Genomic DNA, 20,852 nt, shown 5'->3' on the forward strand with positions numbered 1-20,852 from the left:
AGCCCTACCAGCAGGCAGGGGTGCTTTAGCAGCCTCCTCAGAAGCTGCCAAACTGCCCCTCTCTCCAGCCCTGCCCCTCCCTGGCCCCCCACCCCCCAACTCCGGGGCTGTCAGAGGGGGAGGGAAAAGCATGGAGCTGCCAGCTGGGCTTTTCCTGGCCAGCGCTGGAGTGGGGGGGCAGGGTGGAATAGAGCCCCCTCACCTTGTGGGCTCCCCTCAGCTGCCCTGGCTGGGGTACTGGGGGGAGATAAGTTGGGCCTGCAAGATGAGGGGGCTTCATTCCACCCCTCCAGCTCCGGCTACTGCAAAGCTGAACCAGCAGCTTCTGCTACCTACCGCTATCAAGAGGTCTGGGTGGGGGAAGAGAGCCCCCCCTCACTTTGCAGGCCCAGCCTGGCTCCCCACCAATACCCCAGCTTTGCAGGCCCAGCTCTCTAGCACCCCCCAGCCCCGTCTCCTTTCCTTCCTTTGTCTGTCTTGTTTTCATATTTTTTAAGATCCTTAGCTCAGGGATAGTTTTTAACATTGTTTGTTAAGTGCCTAGTAACAGAGGGCCATGATCTCAGTTGGAATCCCTAAAAGTTATTCTAATACAAATAATAACTATAATACAACCACATAAATACTGAATTTATTCTGACCTCAGTAAAATGCATGGCTATGGTTTGTGTAGCCTAGCAAGCAAAAAAAACCAAGCCAGGGATAGGATACATCTCTGTATTGACATCACTATGTGGAAATAAACATGCCAGAGTGGGAAAATGACTATTTAAATTTAGGACAATATGGGCAGAAGAACAAATGGGCATAAATTGTTTGTGGAGAAATTGAGGCTGGAAATAAGGTGGTGGCTTCTAACAATCAGAAGTACAGTTCTGGGACACCTTTCTCATAGTGTTAGAGAAAAAAGAACTAACTATTTTTAATGTGGAACATGATCAGCCCACAAAAGCAATTACATGACATGGTTGCCTATGATATCAGTGGACTGGACTTAATGTCCCAGGATGTTCCCTCCAGTTCTTTGTTCCTAAATCACTTAAGTAAACTCTTTAGTCCATCAAACACCAGTATACTTTATGGCTGAATAGAGATCAAAGTGAGGTATGGTGAGCTAAATTATTATGCTTGATATTTTTAATTTTGATTTATTGTCCAAGTATGTTATGTACCTGTATCCCACTAAACTACTCCTGTGTTGTATAAGGGCCTATCAGCTCAGGGATTGAGGTTTATGCCTTTAAAATCTAAAGGTCCTGGGTTCAATCACAGCTACTAACAAGCCAACAAGAGTGAAGCTTTAAACCTTGAGTGTAAACACTTTCATCTATGGCTACAGTAGAAGCATAGCACCCTGGGTGACTGAACTCTGCTCTTGGCAGGTGGGAGCTGATTTAGAAATCTGTGCTTTTTTGAAGGTGTCCAAATGTCTGTGGCTAACAGAATCAGACTGGAGCAGGCAGTGATGCAGTGCAGCGGCATGGGGTTCTGCATGGCCTTGATGCAGGAAGCAGCCTACGAGCTCTGGCTGAAGAGCCAGAAAGAAGCATTACATCACAAATGTGCTGCTTACCTACAGAAGCAGGCCCACAAATGCAAGCGTTGTGGCGAAGGGGACTTCATTTCATTCCACCGCTATGCAATTGAGATGACGCTAGAGATACCAGATGACCAGGAACTTGTTTTTGAGGAACCTGAGGAATATCCATTCAGTGAAGCAGCCTCATTGGTTACTGCCATAGCTCTGGGAAAAATCGAGTCTCCTTCATTTGAAGGTTATTGAACATCCTAGTTTATAAAACGGTCTTGAGTCTGGGCTCTCCAAGAGACCATGATACCATGTGGCAGGAAATGTAGAAGGGATGTTTTGCAGTATTCAAGAGAACAGGGCTGTGTTGGCAATTACTCCATACCACATTCCTCAAGTTCTCACTGTTTTGTGGCATATTCTGAGGTGTTGGGACTGGTGGATAGAGGCATCTTCTAGACTCAGGAAACATCAGACAGTTTTGCTACCCCTCACCCCTCTTTTCTTCCACTTCACGTATTCCTGTTTCCTCCTTATTCCATCACACAATCCATCACAGGGGCACTTCTTTGTTCTTCTTCTATACTTCCCCACTTCAGCCCTATCTCCTTCAAATCCTTCTGTACCCCATTAGCTCTTGGGCCTTTCCCATGGATTTCCTTGCATTGCTTTCTAGTGTTCAGTGCAGGGAGAGAGGAGACTGAGGTTGTGGAAGCACGTGGAAACATGCAGACTTGTAGAGGCAGGTCGACTGCATACAGAGGAAGAAACTGCCTTTGTGGGGCTGTCAGTTTACCAAGGGATTCCTGCCCATGCCAAAATCTGATTTCATGACTATAGAATTTGTTTGGAAATTCACCCCTTGCCACAACATTATGCTCCAGAGTCAAAAGTCTCATTTTTCTTTAAAAATGCTTATGCTTCTAGGTATTAGGTGGATGAAAAAAGCATGAAATGAGCATTAAAAGTTGTGAAGTCATTTGCTTGTGTCTTCAGAGAGCCTTAACATTAGTTTTGAGGAAATGTTGCTAGCTGAAACAATGATTTCTATTCATTTTATTTAGAGGCCTGTGGATTGTATATGGAATTTGGCATTTTTCCTTGATGCTATGGAATTTGCCATGTCTTTTTGTGTGTCCTTGCTCTGATGGAAATCTGCCTAGAGAAGTCAGTTCTTGCATGATTTTCCCTTTAAAGCTAGGCTTGATCTTATTATTAAGAACATGCTTCATGGATTCACACATGGAGCCAAGGCAGCAGAGGTAGGAAAGAACTATATTTAGCTCAACAGAATGAGGTAGGCTGGTAAGCTGAGGTAGAATGAGGTAGGCTAAGGAATAGTAGAGCATCTGAGGCTTGGAAAGCTGAGAAGAGAAGCTACTAAAACTAATATTTGTTCTCCATGTCTTTGGTAGCTGTTAAATTAAAGAAGTTCTGAACTAGCCTGGACAACATTGCAGAAGCCAAGACCTAGAGAGGCATGCAGGGAGGGAGGGTGAAATAAATCTACCCTTCAAAACAAACAAGCCAGTATAAATTAATAAGTCCTGCAGTTGAACTTGGTTCTGATGCAGAATTTGCTCCTTGTAGGTTCTTTGGAGCTGGCCAACTTTTTTATTATACGTATCTTACATCTAGTGCAATGGCACTCTGGTCTCCAGACTCCACCGCCAGACAAATGATAAAGAGCCATGACACATTTTGTTGTTATATATCACAATTTGTTTCTGTCTTCCATTTGGCAGGTATAGACCGAAAAGTTGTGCCTGCTGAGATGTGTTCACAAGAAAATAACACAGAGTTAAATGAAGGTAAAATGTCCAGTCAGATAAAGAACCCACAATAACCTTAAAGGGAACAAGGAGAGACTACAAGAGAAATCCCCAGAGTGCTGCAGGAAGCAGGGGATGAAAGACGTGGTTGATTTATTGGATTAATGGGATAAGAGACTGAAAAAAAAAGAGAGAGAGAGGTGAAATACTGAGATATTGAGATGGACAAAGAGAGAATGATATAGGCTCAGAAGGGAAGACATTTATTATTTCCCTGGGTCATTAGTGAACCAATGTCCTAACCTAGTGCTAGGGAGTGCTACACAATTGGATACGTCCATGTTTTGGATGAAAACAAGTTCTGCCAAACCCTGTGATAAGCCTTGCAGGAAGAATAGAAGCACGGCAGATATTCTGATTCAGTTTCAGTTTTAGTAATTCCTGATAAAACATATCCTGACAAAACATATGTGAAAACATTATTTCTATATATATCACAGAGGTTTCCAGATTTAAAAAAACCCAAGAAGATATAGGCAGCGTATAATAAGACAATTGCAAAATAATTAGCGATAATAGTAAAGGTATTTTGGTGCTGTTAAACCAGGGTGAATTTTGCCTACTATGTTGAAATACCCAAATAGCTTTCTAAATAGCTTTCCAAATAGCACACATTCTTTAGAAGAACTGGGCTTTATGTCCTTGATTAACAAAGAGAAGTTGTTAATTGTGTTAGTCTGAAGTCTGGCAGAAAGACAGACTCATATAGGTTAGAGTTACTGTATGGTATTGTTTTAAGTTAATAATTAGAACTCTTGATAGATCTCCCATACTTTATCCTGCCCAGACCTGCTGGAACAAGAATGTGATGAACAGTCGGGTTGTTACCAGAGGTGTAACAAGCAGAGCTTGCATCCTGGGCAAACTGTTGTGGGAGAGAAGCAAGGTGGCGGGAGGGCATTTTTTGAAAACAGGGGTGGTGGGGAGGCACGGCTTTGAGTGGGGTGGGGACGGGGAGCACAGGAGTCTTATTCATGCTGGGAACACCAAAACAGTCCCTGATCGTGCTGCTCCTGCTGCCACCATATGCTTTGCCTTCCCACCTCTTGCTCTTACAGCAGTAGTGCAGTGTCCATTGATGGGCTGCTTCTGCTTCAAGAGCTATGCCATGGGGCTGCTCTTGCTGCCAGGGAAGGGACTCTGTGGGGGTGGGGGGCAATTCTGGTGCTCCTCCTAAGTTGGTGCCCCTTTCTCCCCCTCCTAGTTATGCTACTGGTTGTTACATTACTTCTGGTCATAGTTTTATAGTTGTTAGGGGCTGGAAGGGACCTCACAGATTGTCAGGTCCAGCCCCCTTGCACTTGGGCAGGAAAGACTTCTGAAAATAGTTCCACCCAGATAGAGGTGAAATTACAATAAAACTTTCTACAGTATTCACAGGATGCCTTTCATTTTGAAGAAGCCTAATGTCTTATGCTTCGTATACTTAGAAATCCCTGAATCACGAAATAAGCTCAATACTATCTTTTCTGGAGTGCAGTCGTATTTAGACACTGCAGCTGTGGTTATGCGCACCATCTCTAGACATTCGCCTTCTAGAATTTTCAGGCCTCTCGATGAAGGTAAGAGCTCGTCACTAGGAAGGCAGTGTGTTTCTTTGTCTTAAATAAACCATACACTGCCTGCACACTTAGATAACCTTGTTCCTTGTACTCTTACTTTCAGATATCCATATGCCTATTTTTTCCAGGAGACATGGGTCAGTTGCACAAAATGCTACAGAAGGTAACCTCGACTGTAATAGACCAGCTGGAGCTGGTCCTGACTGTAATGCATCTTGCTTAGAACAGCTGCTAACTTGAACAGAGCTGTATTAGGAAGACTAGTGAGGCACAAGTCCAAGTCCAGCTTTATTGGACATAGGGCTTCCATTGATATCAATGGGAGCTGCCTCTTGGTAGCTGAGATAGGGTTTGGTCCTCAGGCTCATGCATTAACTTTAAAAATTCAAGGTTGAAAATAATGAAATTTAAGAAAAAGGGGAAATAAAAATGGGCAGCTGGGAAAAGCTGAATACTTCCCCTGCCCTTCCCTCTAACTAATCAAATGCTGCATTTTCTTAAGGAGTCGGCCAGAAGCATAGTGAGCTCATTCAGCACCTGGGTTGAGGGGAGGGGTTTGGGCACAAAATGCTTTGGATTAGATGCCACACTAGTGTATATGAGCATGGCCCCATAGATAGCCATAGAGCTATGCTGTTCTATACCAGCTGTGGATAGCCAATATCAGCTCTTTTGGGGTAGTTTCTGGAAAGGAGCCTTTTGTGTAAGATAAGGCCATTTTGGCTAGGGTACAGCCATATTTAGGACCTCCATCCTTGACGGTGCGCTCCTTCTCTAGACAACCATCTCCTGGAAGTTTTCTGGCCACCACTGGTGGTAAAGATTCTTTACCAGGAATGCAATGTGCTTCTTTGTCTTGTATAGAGCACAAACTGCTTGAACACTTACATAAACATGATCTTTGCTCTCTTACTTTCAGATCACCATATTTCTGCTTTCTCCAGGGGATTGGGGTCAATTATTCCACACATTGCAGAAGGTAATTTTCCATTTACCTTCCCTGGCTGTAACAGACTAGCTGGAGACGATCAGTGCGGCAGAGATAAATTTGTGCTTAACAGACTTGGGTCCTCAGCAGTGGACCAACAGTGCCGTGTTCCAGGAGCATGTGGCTGAGTACATCAGTGGATTTACTGGGGTGGGTGGAGTATGCTCATCAGGATGCAGCACTACCATGGTACATACAAGCCTTAGTGCCATGTGAGTGACAGTGGCACCAGTGTGGGCAAAGCATCTTGAGGGCAGTTTAACGGTGTGGTTGCTTTCATTTAAGCGATGCTAATTCAGAAGGAGTAAATTGATTGTAGATAAATCAAGCTAACTCAGCAATGAACCTCTGGGATTATCAAGTATAACTTCCCTCATTTGAATTTCATCTCATTAACATAATGCTAGAAAAATAGTAAGAAGTAGCTCTTTCTCTGTGACATATGATGATATATTTAACTGTTTTTTATTTTTCTTTCTAGACATTGGAAGGTTATTAAAGAAAGATGGTACTTTGCTAGAAGAAAATCTCAGGTAGTGTAGTGTAATTTACAATTTGACTGATTTATGCCAATCAGAGTTAATAACTGGAATTCAGCACATCATGGGCATAGGTGCATGACACATCAACATATATGTAATTTACTTCAGTTTCATATATCCATATAAATTATACTGGGATCCAGAGCAGAGAAATGATGACTTATGTAGCATGAATGCTATAGGCAATATTATATCTCCTCACCATTAGGTAATTCTGGGATAAGTATAGGCACACAGCATCTACACTGATGTAATTTAGGATATTGTCTTAGTGGGTTTGATCCTTGGTCTAGTTTGTTATAGTAGTGAGGCTATCGATAGACAGAGTCTTCAGTGGTAACTCATTTATTTAACAAGCCCAAAAAACCCAACACAACTATGATTGTACAAGGGAGATAAAAGCAATATAGAAGGACTAGCATTCATGTTACTTACACAACTGTTTGTGGGGGAGACTCAAAGTAGGTGAAACAGGTTGCTGCTTCTCAGACTAATTAGACACTGATCCAGTGTTTTCTCTCCCCACTTAGTGCTATGCTGGGAGGCTTTATTTATACTATGTTATGGTAATACCTTTTAATTTATGCATATTCATATTGAAACATTACCCCATAGACTGCTGTACCCCACTTGTCTTGGGATTCCTAATTCTGATTGGCTAATTATTCATCTTGCCAAACAGTCATCAGTATCTATATCCATTAGCCACTATGATACTGTTCCTGGTCTGTACTGGGAGAATGACAATATTTGCATCAGGGAAGTCCTCCTAATTGTTAATTGTGATCTTGTCTTTGACCAGAGCTGAAGCTGCACAAAAGGAGTTTTTGGATAGGATGGATGAGATCATTCGTCTTTTTGGCCAGGGTAGAGGGAAGATCACATACATGGCATCATGTGAATGTGAACAGATTGTGGCATCCGTGTTTATGCCCCTTGCCCGGCACTGCATGGCAATAGGAGATGAAGACAGAGCCTTGTATTACTTGTTGGAATGTGCAGCTGCATACTTACGCCTTTCAAACAATTATATGGTGAGCTGCCTTGAACCCAACTTCCAAATGAATTATTGTCATCTCCCTTGATCTCTTTCTCTTTATTGCTTCTCCCCATTTTGGCAGAATCTCACGTGCATCTAGGAACATACATTTCTTTGTACTTTGAAAATGGTGGGATCAAGTCTAAAACTTTCCTTCTCTCCTTCCTCTATTATCAAGACCTCTTGCTGTGAAGTGGGATTTTAATGTCACAAATGCAGCATGTGGGAGGGTAAGTTCCATCTGATTTGTGTTTGACAGTTAGAATGCTTTGCGAGCACAGGGGATGCTGCATGGCAGCCCTTGCCCTCAAGAAAACACCTGGGAACATGGGTGATGACTAGAAAATGGTATTTAGAGATTTTCTTTTTGGAACTGGCTTGTAGGTAAAGTAGATATGCATTAGATTAGAACAATGGTCCAGGGCAATGGCAAGGCATAATTAATTTCTAAAAGCCTGTTTATGGTAAAGTTTCCTTCAAGGCCCACTGTGTCTGACACAGGCAAGAAGACACACAGGCTGGGAAAACGTGTACTACAGTGTTCCATAACATGAACAGTGTACCCTGATAGAGATAAGGGACCCTCCAGATCACAGTGCCAAACTGCAGAGCCCTGGGGATTTCTGGTTTTGGTAGATGGACCAAATTAGGAAAAAACAATTTCATAGTTTCATAGTAGTAATAAATAACCAAAGTAGGATGTGTGCATGTGATGGCTTTATGAAACAAAGGAATATGCTGAAAGGATAGAATGTGGACAGTATGATGAACACAGGGAAACTAGTCAATGATACCCAGAGATGAAGAGTCATCAGAGGGGAGAAATAATGCAAAAAGAGGAATTTAAGACCAGCAAAAGGACTCCAAGAAGGAAACCTGAGGCTACCATTGCTACACACCAGCAGCCCATCTCATCCATCCCACTGGATGGAGGGAGGGATGCAGGGGAAGATGGGCCTCAGCCTCTTGCCTCCAGGCTGCTGATATCTGACATTTAAGAAAGAATCTCAGGGTAAAGCTTGTATACTGGTTAGACACACCTTCCTCTGTGACAGCTCTAGGACTGGTAGATATAGAATTGTTTGCATTATGTTTATCTTTTATCACTGTGTATCAGTAAATTTTGCCTATTATTGAATGGAGAGATCATGGTCAGTCTGAGGGTTTTGAGTGCACCCAGAACAAGGTATCTGGGTCATAAATCCAGTGCCAACAAAGGGCTCAAAGGCTCACGACCTTAATACCTAAGAGGTTTGTGAAATGATAAATAATGTGATTTTAGGAGTCTTTTGGTGACATTTCATCATGTAACATTTAATCAATATTTTAAAGAGCAGTCTCTGCTCCAGAGTGATCTTGACAGACGAGTCAGGATTGTCAGACATTAACAGGTCTATTTAGGAGCCCACAACTAAAGTAGCAGGGAGCAGGTGCTAATTTAGGTCAGGAGCATCCACAGAGCTATGTGTGGGAGTGGAATTTGAAAGGGAAAAGGGGCTGTTATAGTGGGGCATGCTGCAGCTCTTCAGTGAGATTTCTTGGCATAACTGTGCAAACGAGGCTTCCATTGTGGCTCATTTATACAATGACAGGCTACAGTCAGTGCCATTAGTCACTCAACACTGACACTGATTGTGTGGACCCATGTCCCAACTCTACATGTGGCTCCTCTAGCTCCTGGATTATTCCAAGTAGAATGAAAGTTCCTTTACTGTCCTGGATTTGGCATAGGAGTTTTCTTTGGGTTTATAGGCTAGATCAACCTTTTTTAACAGAAGTACTCCTTGGCGGCCAGACATGAGTTGTGGAGGGGTGGAAATGGCGCGTAGCCAGATGCGGAGAGCAGCAGCAGCATGGGGTGGTGGATAGCGGCAGCAGCCACCACATGCAAGCTTCCCAGTCCCCTGGGGTAGATTCTCCACTATGTTTGAGCTCATCCTGGATGGGGAAGAGTGGGCATCCCCCACTGCATCTCTCTGATTTAGGCTGCACTGCACCATGGTTGGAACAGTTCTAACAGTGAAGCATCAGGTATAATGCTTTGCTGTGACCCTATTCTATTTATAACCTGACCTGGGAATGCTTCCTTCTTCTCTTACAACATGCTTGGGATGTGAAAAGTAGGAATCAGAGAGCTCTCTCCACCTATAGTGAACCACTCCACCAACAGGATTCCTTACTGACTCTCTCTAGTCATCTGTACTGGCCATAGGTGACCATAGAATTAATCTGTCTATCCTCAGTGTGTGGTGGGGTTGGATGTGTGATTTTCACAGAAAGTCATTTGCTCTCTTTGTGATCTGCTTTGTTTTAGGCCTTTATGAATCTGAATATAGCCGAGAGCCTGATCAAGTCACTGGATCCTAGAAGGAATGTAATTAGCCCATTTGAGGAAGCCACTTTCTACAGCCTTAAGGGCGAGGTAAGGAGACAGATAGGGAGGAATCCTTTCATGTATATCTGAGGTGGTCCATGGAAGATGACAGCAAGTGTCCTGGAATTCCTAGCCCTTGATTCTCATTGGTCTCATCAGTCTATACTCCTGTGTCCACTTCACCTGTCAATCAAAACAATTTCAGGCTTCTTGGCTCTGATTCAGAGCCAGGCACTCAAAGTTATTAGCTACCTGTTGAAGCAGGAGCTTAATATTCCCCCTTTGCCTCTCCCTGCAACAGCACCACCAGCACATTTACCAAGAGGTGGTGGATATATCACATTTCATGTATGTGCTTTAGATCTTCTGATTGCAGAGCAGTGATTTTCAGCACAAAACCAGATGGTCTTAAACTCAGTTGATACAGAACAATAACCAAATGGCTGCAGTTATTAGGGTGGGGCTTTAGCTTCCTAGTTGTTCTTATAAAGGAAATAATACATTCAACATATATTATGCTCAGGGAAATGTACCATATTTATTCAAATACAAGATGACCCTGATTATATGACAACCCCCTGAATAATTAGATTCTATATATGGAACATTTATAAATTTGTTACAATTTACCTGATATAGAATGTAATTATTGGAGGTTTGCCTTGAATTTGTCCCCCACCCACTGCTACAGCTGGGAAAATAAATATGGGGGTTCAGGTGGCTCCCTTGCCTTCTGCCTCCCCAACTTCATTTCCCTGAAGGCCCATCCCCACTCTTGCTGTTACACCCTTCCCAGAGCATATAGAAGTGAGGAACGAATTTGAAAACACTGACTTTGAAATAAGCATGCTTATAGTAATCTTCAAATAGGCAAATTACTACCGGTACCCAGAGACTTAATTCATCCAGGTTTGATGCATTTTACCTCTTTTTTTAAACTGCTGCAAGTTTTAGCGCAGGTACTCCATAAACACACTCTTAAGCAGCACTTTGGTACCTACTTTATATATAGTACAAACTATGCATGATATTAATCCAAAGCCAAAAAGCTCATCATTTACCATACAGCTCATTGGGCTGGGCTGCAGCAGAGTCAACAGTATTTAAAGCCATCGTGATCCTATAGCTCAGCACAGCTCAGTATGTTTGTGTACTCCAACCACTCCCCACAAAGGATCCATGTGTTAATTAGACCACTCCACTCATGACTGGAACCAGGTGTCATTACAAGTCCTGGGATCCTCCAAAAATGTATTTGCATATGAGGCAAAGGGAAACCTGGTCTGGCAACATCTCATGGAGGACAGGGTCACACTAATCATATGCGACAGGCTAAGACAGGAGGTAACAGAGGAGATCTAGGTAAACTGTTTGGGGCCCTATTTAGTGATGTTTGTCAGATGCTTAAGGATGGTGAAGAAACAGGAGCCATTGGAAATGGAAAAGAAAGGCACAGCTCAGCTGCGGGAGTGAAGAGAACATTGAATATATATGCAGTATGGTGGCTCACTATGGCTTTAAAAGGAATCAGTGCTATGGGGAACTGCATGCAATGGACACTACCATGTATCTTATTCAGATAAGTTGTACTAATGCTTCTTGGTCTTTTGTCTCAGATCAAATGTAGATCAAGTGGGGCCATCTGAATCCCAAGGCCTCTCGGTGTAGGATGCCTGCTAATGGATTTGGGAATATTGGAAGTTCCAGGCTGAGAACCTGGAACAAAGTATGTTCATTGGTTATAGCACCATACATGGTGTTTAGAACGAGTGAGTTCTGCCTGCTCAATCAATATGGTTTTTGGAGTGATTGAGTTCTACTCAATTGATACGATTTGGAATTGATTTGGCTGATTCGACCTGGAACATGATATCTTTTATTGGACCAACTGAGTCCTTGGAAAAAAGTTCTTTGCAAGCTTTTGGGCGCAATCACCCTTCTTCAGGCATAGGAAATCTCTTAACAGCGGAGACTTCCTATGCCTGAAGAAGAGTGATTGCACCCAAAAGCTTGCAAAGAACTTTTTTCCAACTACTCAGTTGTTCTAATAAAAGATATCACATCTACCCAAAGAACCTGGCCTGCCTATATCCTTAGACCAACACGGCTACAGTAAAAAACCCAGCATATGTAGATGTATATGTACATGCATACACACACATACATGTATACACACACACATATATGTACACATACATACATATACACAAATATTTTTGTAAAAAAAATGTCTAATACAGGTTGTATGTTTTACAGTCATGCTCAGTGTTGGCTGGATTTAATCAACTGCATAGTTTGTTTCCATTATGAGCACATGCCGTAGATGATGCATTTGATGAGGTTTGCTTGTATGCAAATGTAAGACGAGGAGCTTTTCCCCCCATGCTGACTGAGGGGAAAAAAACCTTGTCTTATATTTGAGTAAATACGGTATTTGGTGTCTCTGCTTTTTTTGTCCCAGTGCTAGGTATAGAAAATGATATCTGACAGCCAACAGCTTCTGTTAGTGCAGTTGAAAGACAGCATTACAGTCCTTGTTTTATTGTTTGTACCTTTCTACAGGTGTGCTATAATATGGGCCAAATGAAACTGGCAAAGAAAATGTTCAAGAAGGCTTTGAGTTTACTTGGCAGGAAGTTCCCACTTACTTCAATTGGAGTCTTTTTTAAGACCGTGACAGAAATGTCAAAGCATGCATCTCAACAGAAGAACCAGCCTTGTCCGCATCCTAGCAATACTGGGTAGGAAGCAGAATCAGAGTAAAATTGGGTTGGGTAGAGTTTACCCTGGGACACTATTTAGGCCCTAATACTGCAAATGCTTATGCATATGCTTAACATGAAGTATTTGAACAACTCTCATACTTCATGGTAAGATTGTACTTAAGCCTTTGCAGGAACGAAGCTTTAAACACAAATGCTTAGATACAATGACAAAGGGAGAATTATGAATGGCTACACTCTTCAGTGGTACAGTATGCAAGAGTGAGGCAATTGTTTTGAAAAACAGGGCTAGACTATTGAGGATATTTTTAGACAAACTGCTACAGTTTAAAGGCAGATTATAACTGACTCTTCTTGCTAACCAGTCGTTCAAAGGGAACGCTCATATACCAATATGGGAAAAATGCTTTAACTTACCCAGTCCTGATAAATGATAGTACAACCCATATAGGACAGTAGTTCTCAGCCTTTGTGATCCTGGGCTGACTGTAACAGCTGCAAAGTAAGTCATACAACTAGTGGAACCAAGTAGCACAGCCAGAACAGATAATAGTGGGGGGACAAGGGGGAAGCTTTTGCCTCAATTACAGCTGCTCCTTTGTGCCCTGGCTAAGGCCCTCATTGCTGTGCTAACATGAACCTACAGGCTTGGGGCCTAGATAAGGAAGATGCTCAGCAGGCTGCAGCCTGGGGTCATAGCTGCAGGCTCGTACTTAGCTGGCAGGGGGCTACATCTATCTGGAACTGAAGTGCTGCTCTGTTGTAGCCTGGGTCCATACAGCAGCCTCATCTTCTCTTCTGCCTCTTGTCAGCCAAGCCGAAGTGTGGGAAGGAGGGCACTGTTGTCCTTCTCTGAGCTGGATGTTGTGGGGCAGAATTGTCTCCTGCCTTCTCCTCATGGTTACACTCATATGCATTGGTACCCCAGCCTTTGCTTTATCACCCTTTTTGCTTCTAGCACCACTGCTAGCATACAGCCTTCCAAAGATTCAACTTTCCTCCTACTGCGCTCCTTTTCCCCCCCCTGCCCCGACGTTCTCTCGGCTGCCTCCCCACCCAGGAGGACGTAGAATAGCCCAGATGAGCTTTCTGACTGCTTTCTTTGTTCTGTTTTGATAAGCTACAATAGTTAGATTTTGGGGCTGCTAAGACCTTCTCTGCCTAAAAATGTCTCTGGTGCAACAGGGAGAAGAAACTAGCTTGTCTGTATCAGCAGAACCACTGCCTTTCCTTATTGTGGCAGATCTTCAGCCAGGACTCTGCTAACACCAGCAGGAAGTTTTCTCAGCTAGCAGCACTCATGAGTGTGAACTCAGCAGAGGAATCGGAGGACGAGCACCAGGTAAGTCCTAAAGAGAAGAAAATAACTAATATGCCCTGGCTTCCAACTGCTAGGGCACACTCTTTTGTAAAGGGACTGAGGAGCTGACATCTAATTTACATTGGCTCTGGACCAACATGTAACGTCTCAAATGCTTTGCTTGGGGTAAAATCCCAATGAATCCAGTTTTTTCCTTGAATGCTATTCAAGCCATCCAAGCTTCTAGGGCTAAAAATGTCATGGGAAACCAGCCTGCTTGTGATTTTTGTGGCATGCTTTGCTTCTCTCTCTGCCAGTAATTAAGATGGCTGTAAACTCTCTTATGACATTTCAACACTTTAGCTCTGGCAAGAACAGAGATAACAGAGATCTGCTAATGTGACAATGAAAATTCACTGACATTTTTGAACTTCCCAAAAGATTTGGCCTGAGATTCAGGTAGTTCTGTATGTCCGTCCATCTGTTTTGGTTGCCTCCAATTTTTAAGCTATTATTAATTTCTTATACAAATTTATATTTTGTGCCTGTATGGTACCAAGCACAATAGTAGGACAATCCTGATTGCTGCCTTTAGATGTGACCCTAATAAACTTTGGTAACTATGATAAACTTTTTAATGGTGAGCATTGTAAGGGAAATTGAAAAAAGGAATCTGGAGATTTTATCCAGTCCCCTTTAAGCCTGCGCCAGGTAATACTTGACAGAATGTTCTAATCTACAGGTCCAAGCTCACGGGCTTTCTTGTTTGGACTATTTCAGATCATTTCATCTTACATAGAATATGCACTTTGCTGCCAGACAATTGGTTGCCAAGATGACTGGATGAAATATGAGTTGATGGCCATCCAACGTAGCTCTCACCTAAAGCTGGTTGGAGGAGGGCTATTAACCACCATTAAATTAGCACAGTCTTTGGCCTATATAAAGCACTGTTTAGGTAACCTGCCACTTTCAATTGAATTAGGTAAGTCTTCTGGCATCATTTTTTGTTTGAGAACTTGTCACAGTTAAGAGGGAAACATTAATATGCGTGTTTTCTCCACAGGCTATCGAGCCCATGAAATCTGTTTGCATCTGAAGAAACCCAACCAGGACTATATGATTCTTAGCGTACTTTTCCAATCCCTCTTTCTGAGCATGAGGTATTAGATAAATCTTATTTTCCTATATGGACAAGCTGATGTTTGGCTTTTGTTTGGCTTGGCTGATATTTTCCTTCTCAGGGAAATCTATTCCTCCTGCAAAGAGAGGTATATATCTCTACTCTTGGGGTTTATGAGTCTTGGTCATGTAGACTGGGAGGGATCATGTGTTACCTTTGTTTTCTTCCTTCTCCAGCAGATAAAAGGGTTATTCCATATTCTTAATATCACCAACTACTACATTCTGTAGGCTAGAGTGACTTCCTGATCACATATTTGTTTGCTCTACAGCACATTTGTCTGCAGGGATAGATTGGTCACTCTGGTCCTTGCAGATAAAAGCATACTTGGAGACTTTGAATGTTGGGGAAGACTTTGAATGCTGGTAGACCATCACTGGCAATTCCAAGTCTTGCATTTTGGGCTGGTATACTGAAACTCTTCTCCATAAGCTTGTTGTTCAAAGAACCTTGGATTAGGGCTGTGCAAAGATTCAGTCCCTGATTCAATTTGGCCCGATTCAGTGGCCAAATCTCCAAATCTGAATTGAATCAGGAGACCCTTTAATCTCTCCAAATTGAATCAGAACCCTCCAAATCAATTAGGAGAGCTTTGGTGACTTGGACATAGACACAGCTTTAAATGTTTTTTTTACGTACCTCAAGGTACCAAGAGGCTCATGAACACTGAGATGGTGGGGCAGATGGAGCATCCCACAGGAGTGCAGGGGGCTTCCCCTTGCTCTTAGCAGCAGACCCGGAAGTGGACCAGAAGCACTTCCGCTCCACTTCCAGGTCTGCCAAGCAGTGTGCAGGGGGCCCCCGTGCAGCCCCCGGCTCAGTGACTGGTGCCTCCTGAGTCTGGGGGGCGCACTCAGGGTTCCCCTGTGGCCGATCACTGAGCCGGGGAGATGCAGGGGGGCCCCGGTGCACTCCCAGAAGTGGACTGGAAGTACTTCTGGTTTACTTCCGGGTTTGCTGGCAAGCATGCAAGGGACCACCCCGCGCTCCTGTGGGACACTCCATCCACCCCAGCATCACAGTGATCACAAGCCGCGCCTGCTACCTCAAGGTATGTAGAAAAAACATTTAAAGCTGTATCTATGGCTGAATCACTGATTCTCCGAATCAGCGTCAAATCTTCAGATTCGGATTCGTTGAATCGAATCGGGGACAGTGATTTGAATCAACTAATTGAATCGCTGTCCCCGATTTGGGCCGAATCCAAATCCAAATTGAATACGGCCCGTTTCGCACACCCCTACCTTGGATGGAAAAGTAGGGTAGATTGATGAGTGGAGAAGTGTATGGGAAAACAGAGGATAAGGCATGAATAAAGGAAGAGAAATGGTGGAATAAAGGCACAAGGAAGAAACATTACTTTTTATTCTGTTTGGGTCGTGGAGTAACCCTCCACAATGGCTCCTTGTGTTTCTCCCTAGAAACCAGGAATGTAAGCAAGTGCTGCAGTGGCTGGAGAAGTTGGCCATTCGAGAGGAGAAGATCCTTGCGCAGGCTTGTCTTTTTTCGAGCTGTCTAGATCTCTTGCTTTATGCTGGTAAGTACTGATGATGATGAGGATCACAGAGAGCAACATGCTTTGCAAAGGTCTTCTTTCTCCTTGTCAGGGATGGTCACCAAAAATGGAGGCTTCAGTCTGGCATTTTTCAGTTTTGTTTCAATTGAAATGGTTGGTTTTTGAAGTAAGGGGCTAAACTGTTTCAGAGAAAAGGGGTTCTAGCTTAAATGAAGGGATATTCATCTCTGTGTGAAGTTTGACATGGTTGGATGCTATTGCACACTATTTGGAGTCTAATTTTGGGAGATGGGAGGATGTAAAGTTGGCCAGAAAGCTTCCTGTAACTTGGCTCTCCCCTACTGCAGAACTGACTAAGCCAGTCAGAATGGAAGAATGCCTCTTGGTACCTGTTCCAATTGCCCTGCTTTCCAGTCCCAAGACAGTGCCAATTTTCTAACGTGTGTGTGTGTGTCTTTGTCTACATAGCTATAAGGGTGTCCCTAAACTGGCAAAATCCTCATGGTATGCAAATGCTTTTATCAGTATAGCCTTCATCAGTTAACAAGTGAAAATAGCCACATTGGTTAATGCACATTTTTCTTGGTATAATAGTGTCTCCAGTTAGGTCCTGAGCAGTCCTTCTACTTGCTAGACCAGACAAGCCAGAGCTGGTGTTCCCAGTAGTACTGAGTAGAATTGTACAATAACCTTTTACCACAGTAAAAAGTTGTTGGCACAATACTTTTTTGCCCAGCACTGGGTCTATCTCTCTGCTCTAGGTTATGTTTGCTGACTCTCTGACAGTCAAAAGTGCCAAGTAACCCCACAACTTTGCAACTTTTCTGTTAGATTTTGATTGATCTTTGAATTAGTCATCTAGTAGGAAAGTCAGCTACTCCTTTTGACTACCAGTGTCCAATCTGGTGGCATCAGAGCAAGGAGACATGCAACTGCCTCAGGGAAAGATTGCTTCTCTAATGCAAATTTCTTTTACAGGGTGGACATATAAGCCATTTAAAGAGTGCCTGGAATTTGTACAGCAAAATGAAACAAACTGTATCCTTATGTCTCAGAGTGGCATAATGCTTGGACTCTACTCATCCTTGGCCATTTGGTAATATACAAAGTCTCCTCAAAATCGCTTTTCCCTGCTATGGGTTTAGTTTCTATTTTGCCCAATAGTAGCTTGGAACTTGGGAACTTTGAGCTGAGTGCCATCAGAAGCGTTCCTGTTGAGTAGGCCCTTTGTCCAGGAATGACTTCATTGAAATCAGATGGTTGATCTGGTATTTTGATATGATTCAGAGTAGTTAAGTTAGATTGTATGGGATTCTGCTCACCTATAATTATGGAAGGACCATTGTGGTGGTTGTTTATTGGCTATGCTTTTTTCTTTACCAGCATGGAAGTCTTCTGTGGAGTCTTCGGGAATGCATGCATCACACATTTATTAACTGCCAAAGCACTCAGCTCAGTCTGAATCCACGCAGGCTTTCTGAAATTTCTCACTTACCTTCAGCTTGCTTGGAAGCTGAACACAGCTATTAGCACAGTCTCTCCCAGGCTAACAGGGCATGATTTCCTGAGCAGTGTCTTCCTGTTAGTAGCTGAATTTCTATCCTAATATCCACCATAAGACCTAGCCCAGCAATAGCTGAGTCATTCTTATTTTGCTTTTAGTTTTTTGTATTTTTTTCTGGTCTACAATTATAGGGATATCACTTTCATACCTCGTTCCATTCATCTTCCCTATATTACCTTCTGTTTAGAAGCAGAATTGCTGCCCCATTAGCACAATAACAGGAGTATTTCAGCTAAGTCTCTTCTACTATATTTTGGGTGACTCAGAAGAGGTTCTATCAATGGGCTACTTCTTCATGACATTGCCTCCACAGAGCCCTTATTCAGGTGTAAGTGGCATTTTTGGCCACCAAGGTAACCAAAAATGTGATGTAGACCACCAAATCTGGAAACTCAGATGACCAGGAAGGAACCAGAATGTCACCCTTGGTGCATGGCAGAAGGGTGCAGGTCAGCAATTGCACTCTAGGTTCTGGAGTAGATATTGGAGGACCCCACTGCTCTTGCCTCTCTGGGTGGGAAGGGAGGTCTTCCTGCTCCCATGGGGTCTTATTCTCACCCCTTATGCTGTTCCCAGGAAGAACAGCAAGTGGCTGCATTGCCAGACCTATCCACTGAAGCAATCTTGGACCTCCTCAAATTTGACTGTATAAGTGTGGCTATAGTTACATCTTGTGGGATGAAAATAGCCACAGCATGGGGGAAGAGTCTTGGTATTAGGGCTGTGCGAAGCTTTGGGTGGTGATTCAATTCAGAAGAGATTTGGCCCAGTTCGGTGGCTGAATCTCCAAATCCAAATTGAATCAGGGGACCAATTAAAAGGTCTGAATCGATTCAAAGCTCTCCACATTTTGGAAAAGGTTCAGAGAGCTTTGATTCAGACAGTGCCTGGTGGCTGCAGCAGGGAGCTGCAGCCAGACTCGGAGCTGGTAAGTACTAGGGGTGGGGAAGGAGGGGGGGCTGGAGGAGGGGACAGGGGACCATGGGGGGACCCCTGTCAGGCCCCATCCCCTGCCTGCTCCCCCAGCCCTGCCATGGCTGCCCTGCCTGCCCCAGCTCCCGGTACTTTAAAACAAAGCCCCGACTCACCGGGTGCTGCTGGGCCAGGGGGGCGATCCCCACTGCATGGGGGGTAGTGTCACAAGCCCCTGACTCCCCCTCGCTCCCCCAGCCCCCACCATGGATGCCCCACCTGGGCCAGCTCTAGCCCTTTAAGAAAAAACAAACGGAGAAAGCCCTGGAACTCACTCCTGCAGCAGCCTCAGGGCTTTGGGGGGCTTGTGGAGAGCCCTCCACACGGTGTGGGGCAGCGGGGGGCTGAGTGTAGGGCCTTTTTTTAAAGGGCCGGAGCTGCAGTGGGTGGCAGTCGGGGGGGGCTGGGGGAGCAGTAGGGATCGGGGGGTCGTGCAGAACCCCCCCACGCAGCATAGGGCAGCGGGAGGCAGTGGGGATCGCCCCCTGCCCGGCAGCACCCGCTGAGTCGGGGCTTTTTTCTCCAAAGTGCCGGTAGCTGGAGCGAGTGGGGCAGCCATTGCCGGGCTGGGAGAGCGGGCAGGGGATGGACCTGTGTGATTCAGACGTTCGGCCGAATCGATTCAGGACGGTGGTTTGAATCACCGAATCAAATCACTGTCCCTGGAATCCGAAGCAAATACTAGCCACTTCGTACAGGCCTACTTGGTATGTGCCTAATAGGTCTATGTCAAGCTTCAGTAGCTGATTTGATTCGGAGGAGATTCAGCCCGATTCAGGGACCGACTCTCTGAATCTGAATTGAATTGGGAGATGAATTAAAAGCTCCAAATCTCTTCAAAGCATCCAAATCAATTTGGAAAAAGATTTGGCGATTCAGCCATAGACTAAACAGTCAGCTGACACAGCTGCCTCCAGCTGGTAAGTCTGTTGGGGTTGGGGGAGGGAGGGGTACTGTGGTTGGGGCTGGGACCAGCTGTCCAGGGGGCACAGGACTCGGGGAGAGGGTGCACCGGATGTGGGCATGGCAGTGCTTGGAGCAGGGGCTGTGCCCTGCTGCTGCTTGCCCAGCCGGGGTGGTGGGGCAGGATGCAGGTGCAGCTCACTCCGGGTAGAAGGGGGCAAGCGGTAACAGGGCATAGCCCCTACTCCCAGTGCTGCTGTGCCTGCATCCCGTGCCCTCCCACACTGGCTGGCAAGTGGTGGCAGTGCCTGCCCCTCTGGGCCGGCTGGCAAGTGGCTGTAGCACAGAGTCCCCGCTCCCAGGGCTGCCGCACCTGCATCCCATGCCTGTTTGTGCCGGCTGGCAAGCAGCGGCAGCGCAGAGTCCCTCCTCCCAGCACTACCAGCACCACCTTTACGTGCCTTCCAAGCTGGCTGGCAAGAGGCAGCAGCGGAGAGTCCCCACTCCCAGCGCTGCTGCGTCTGCACTTCTGTGCCGGCTGGCAAGTGGCACCAGTGCAGAGTCCCTGCTCCCAGCGCTGATGTGGGCACAGCAGCGCTGGGAGCATGGGCTATGCCCTGCTGCTGCTTGCCCAGCTGGCGCAGGGGAGGGGGGGCACAATGCAGGCACGGCTCACTCTGGGAGGAAGGGGACAAGCGGCAGCAGGGCATAGCCCCTGCTCCCAGTGCTGCTGCGCTCACATCAGCACTGGGAGCAGGGGCTCTGCCCTGCCACCACTTGCCAGCCAGTGCGAGGGGGCGTGGGATACAGGTGCAGCATTGCTGGG

The 20,852-nt window shown here is 44.9% G+C and overlaps 1 protein-coding gene across 1 annotated transcript in view; it reads left to right on the forward strand.

The window, feature by feature from the left end:
- ADCY10 (adenylate cyclase 10) overlaps positions 1-20,852 on the forward strand; it is a 67,065-nt gene that overhangs the window by 28,966 nt on the left and 17,247 nt on the right. Inside the window, exons 16-29 of the mRNA XM_025196728.1 lie at positions 1,419-1,775; positions 3,274-3,339; positions 4,791-4,922; positions 5,026-5,085; positions 5,842-5,901; positions 6,392-6,443; positions 7,255-7,486; positions 9,806-9,913; positions 12,428-12,606; positions 13,774-13,930; positions 14,669-14,873; positions 14,955-15,051; positions 16,493-16,608; positions 17,566-17,683. Of these exons, the coding sequence (XP_025052513.1) occupies positions 1,419-1,775; positions 3,274-3,339; positions 4,791-4,922; positions 5,026-5,085; positions 5,842-5,901; positions 6,392-6,443; positions 7,255-7,486; positions 9,806-9,913; positions 12,428-12,606; positions 13,774-13,930; positions 14,669-14,873; positions 14,955-15,051; positions 16,493-16,608; positions 17,566-17,683 (1,939 nt within the window). The remainder of the gene's footprint in view (positions 1-1,418; positions 1,776-3,273; positions 3,340-4,790; positions 4,923-5,025; positions 5,086-5,841; positions 5,902-6,391; positions 6,444-7,254; positions 7,487-9,805; positions 9,914-12,427; positions 12,607-13,773; positions 13,931-14,668; positions 14,874-14,954; positions 15,052-16,492; positions 16,609-17,565; positions 17,684-20,852) is intronic.

The sequence above is a fragment of the Alligator sinensis genome, unplaced genomic scaffold (assembly GCF_000455745.1).
Source record: "Alligator sinensis unplaced genomic scaffold, ASM45574v1 scaffold31_1, whole genome shotgun sequence".
NCBI classification, from domain to species: domain Eukaryota; kingdom Metazoa; phylum Chordata; order Crocodylia; family Alligatoridae; genus Alligator; species Alligator sinensis.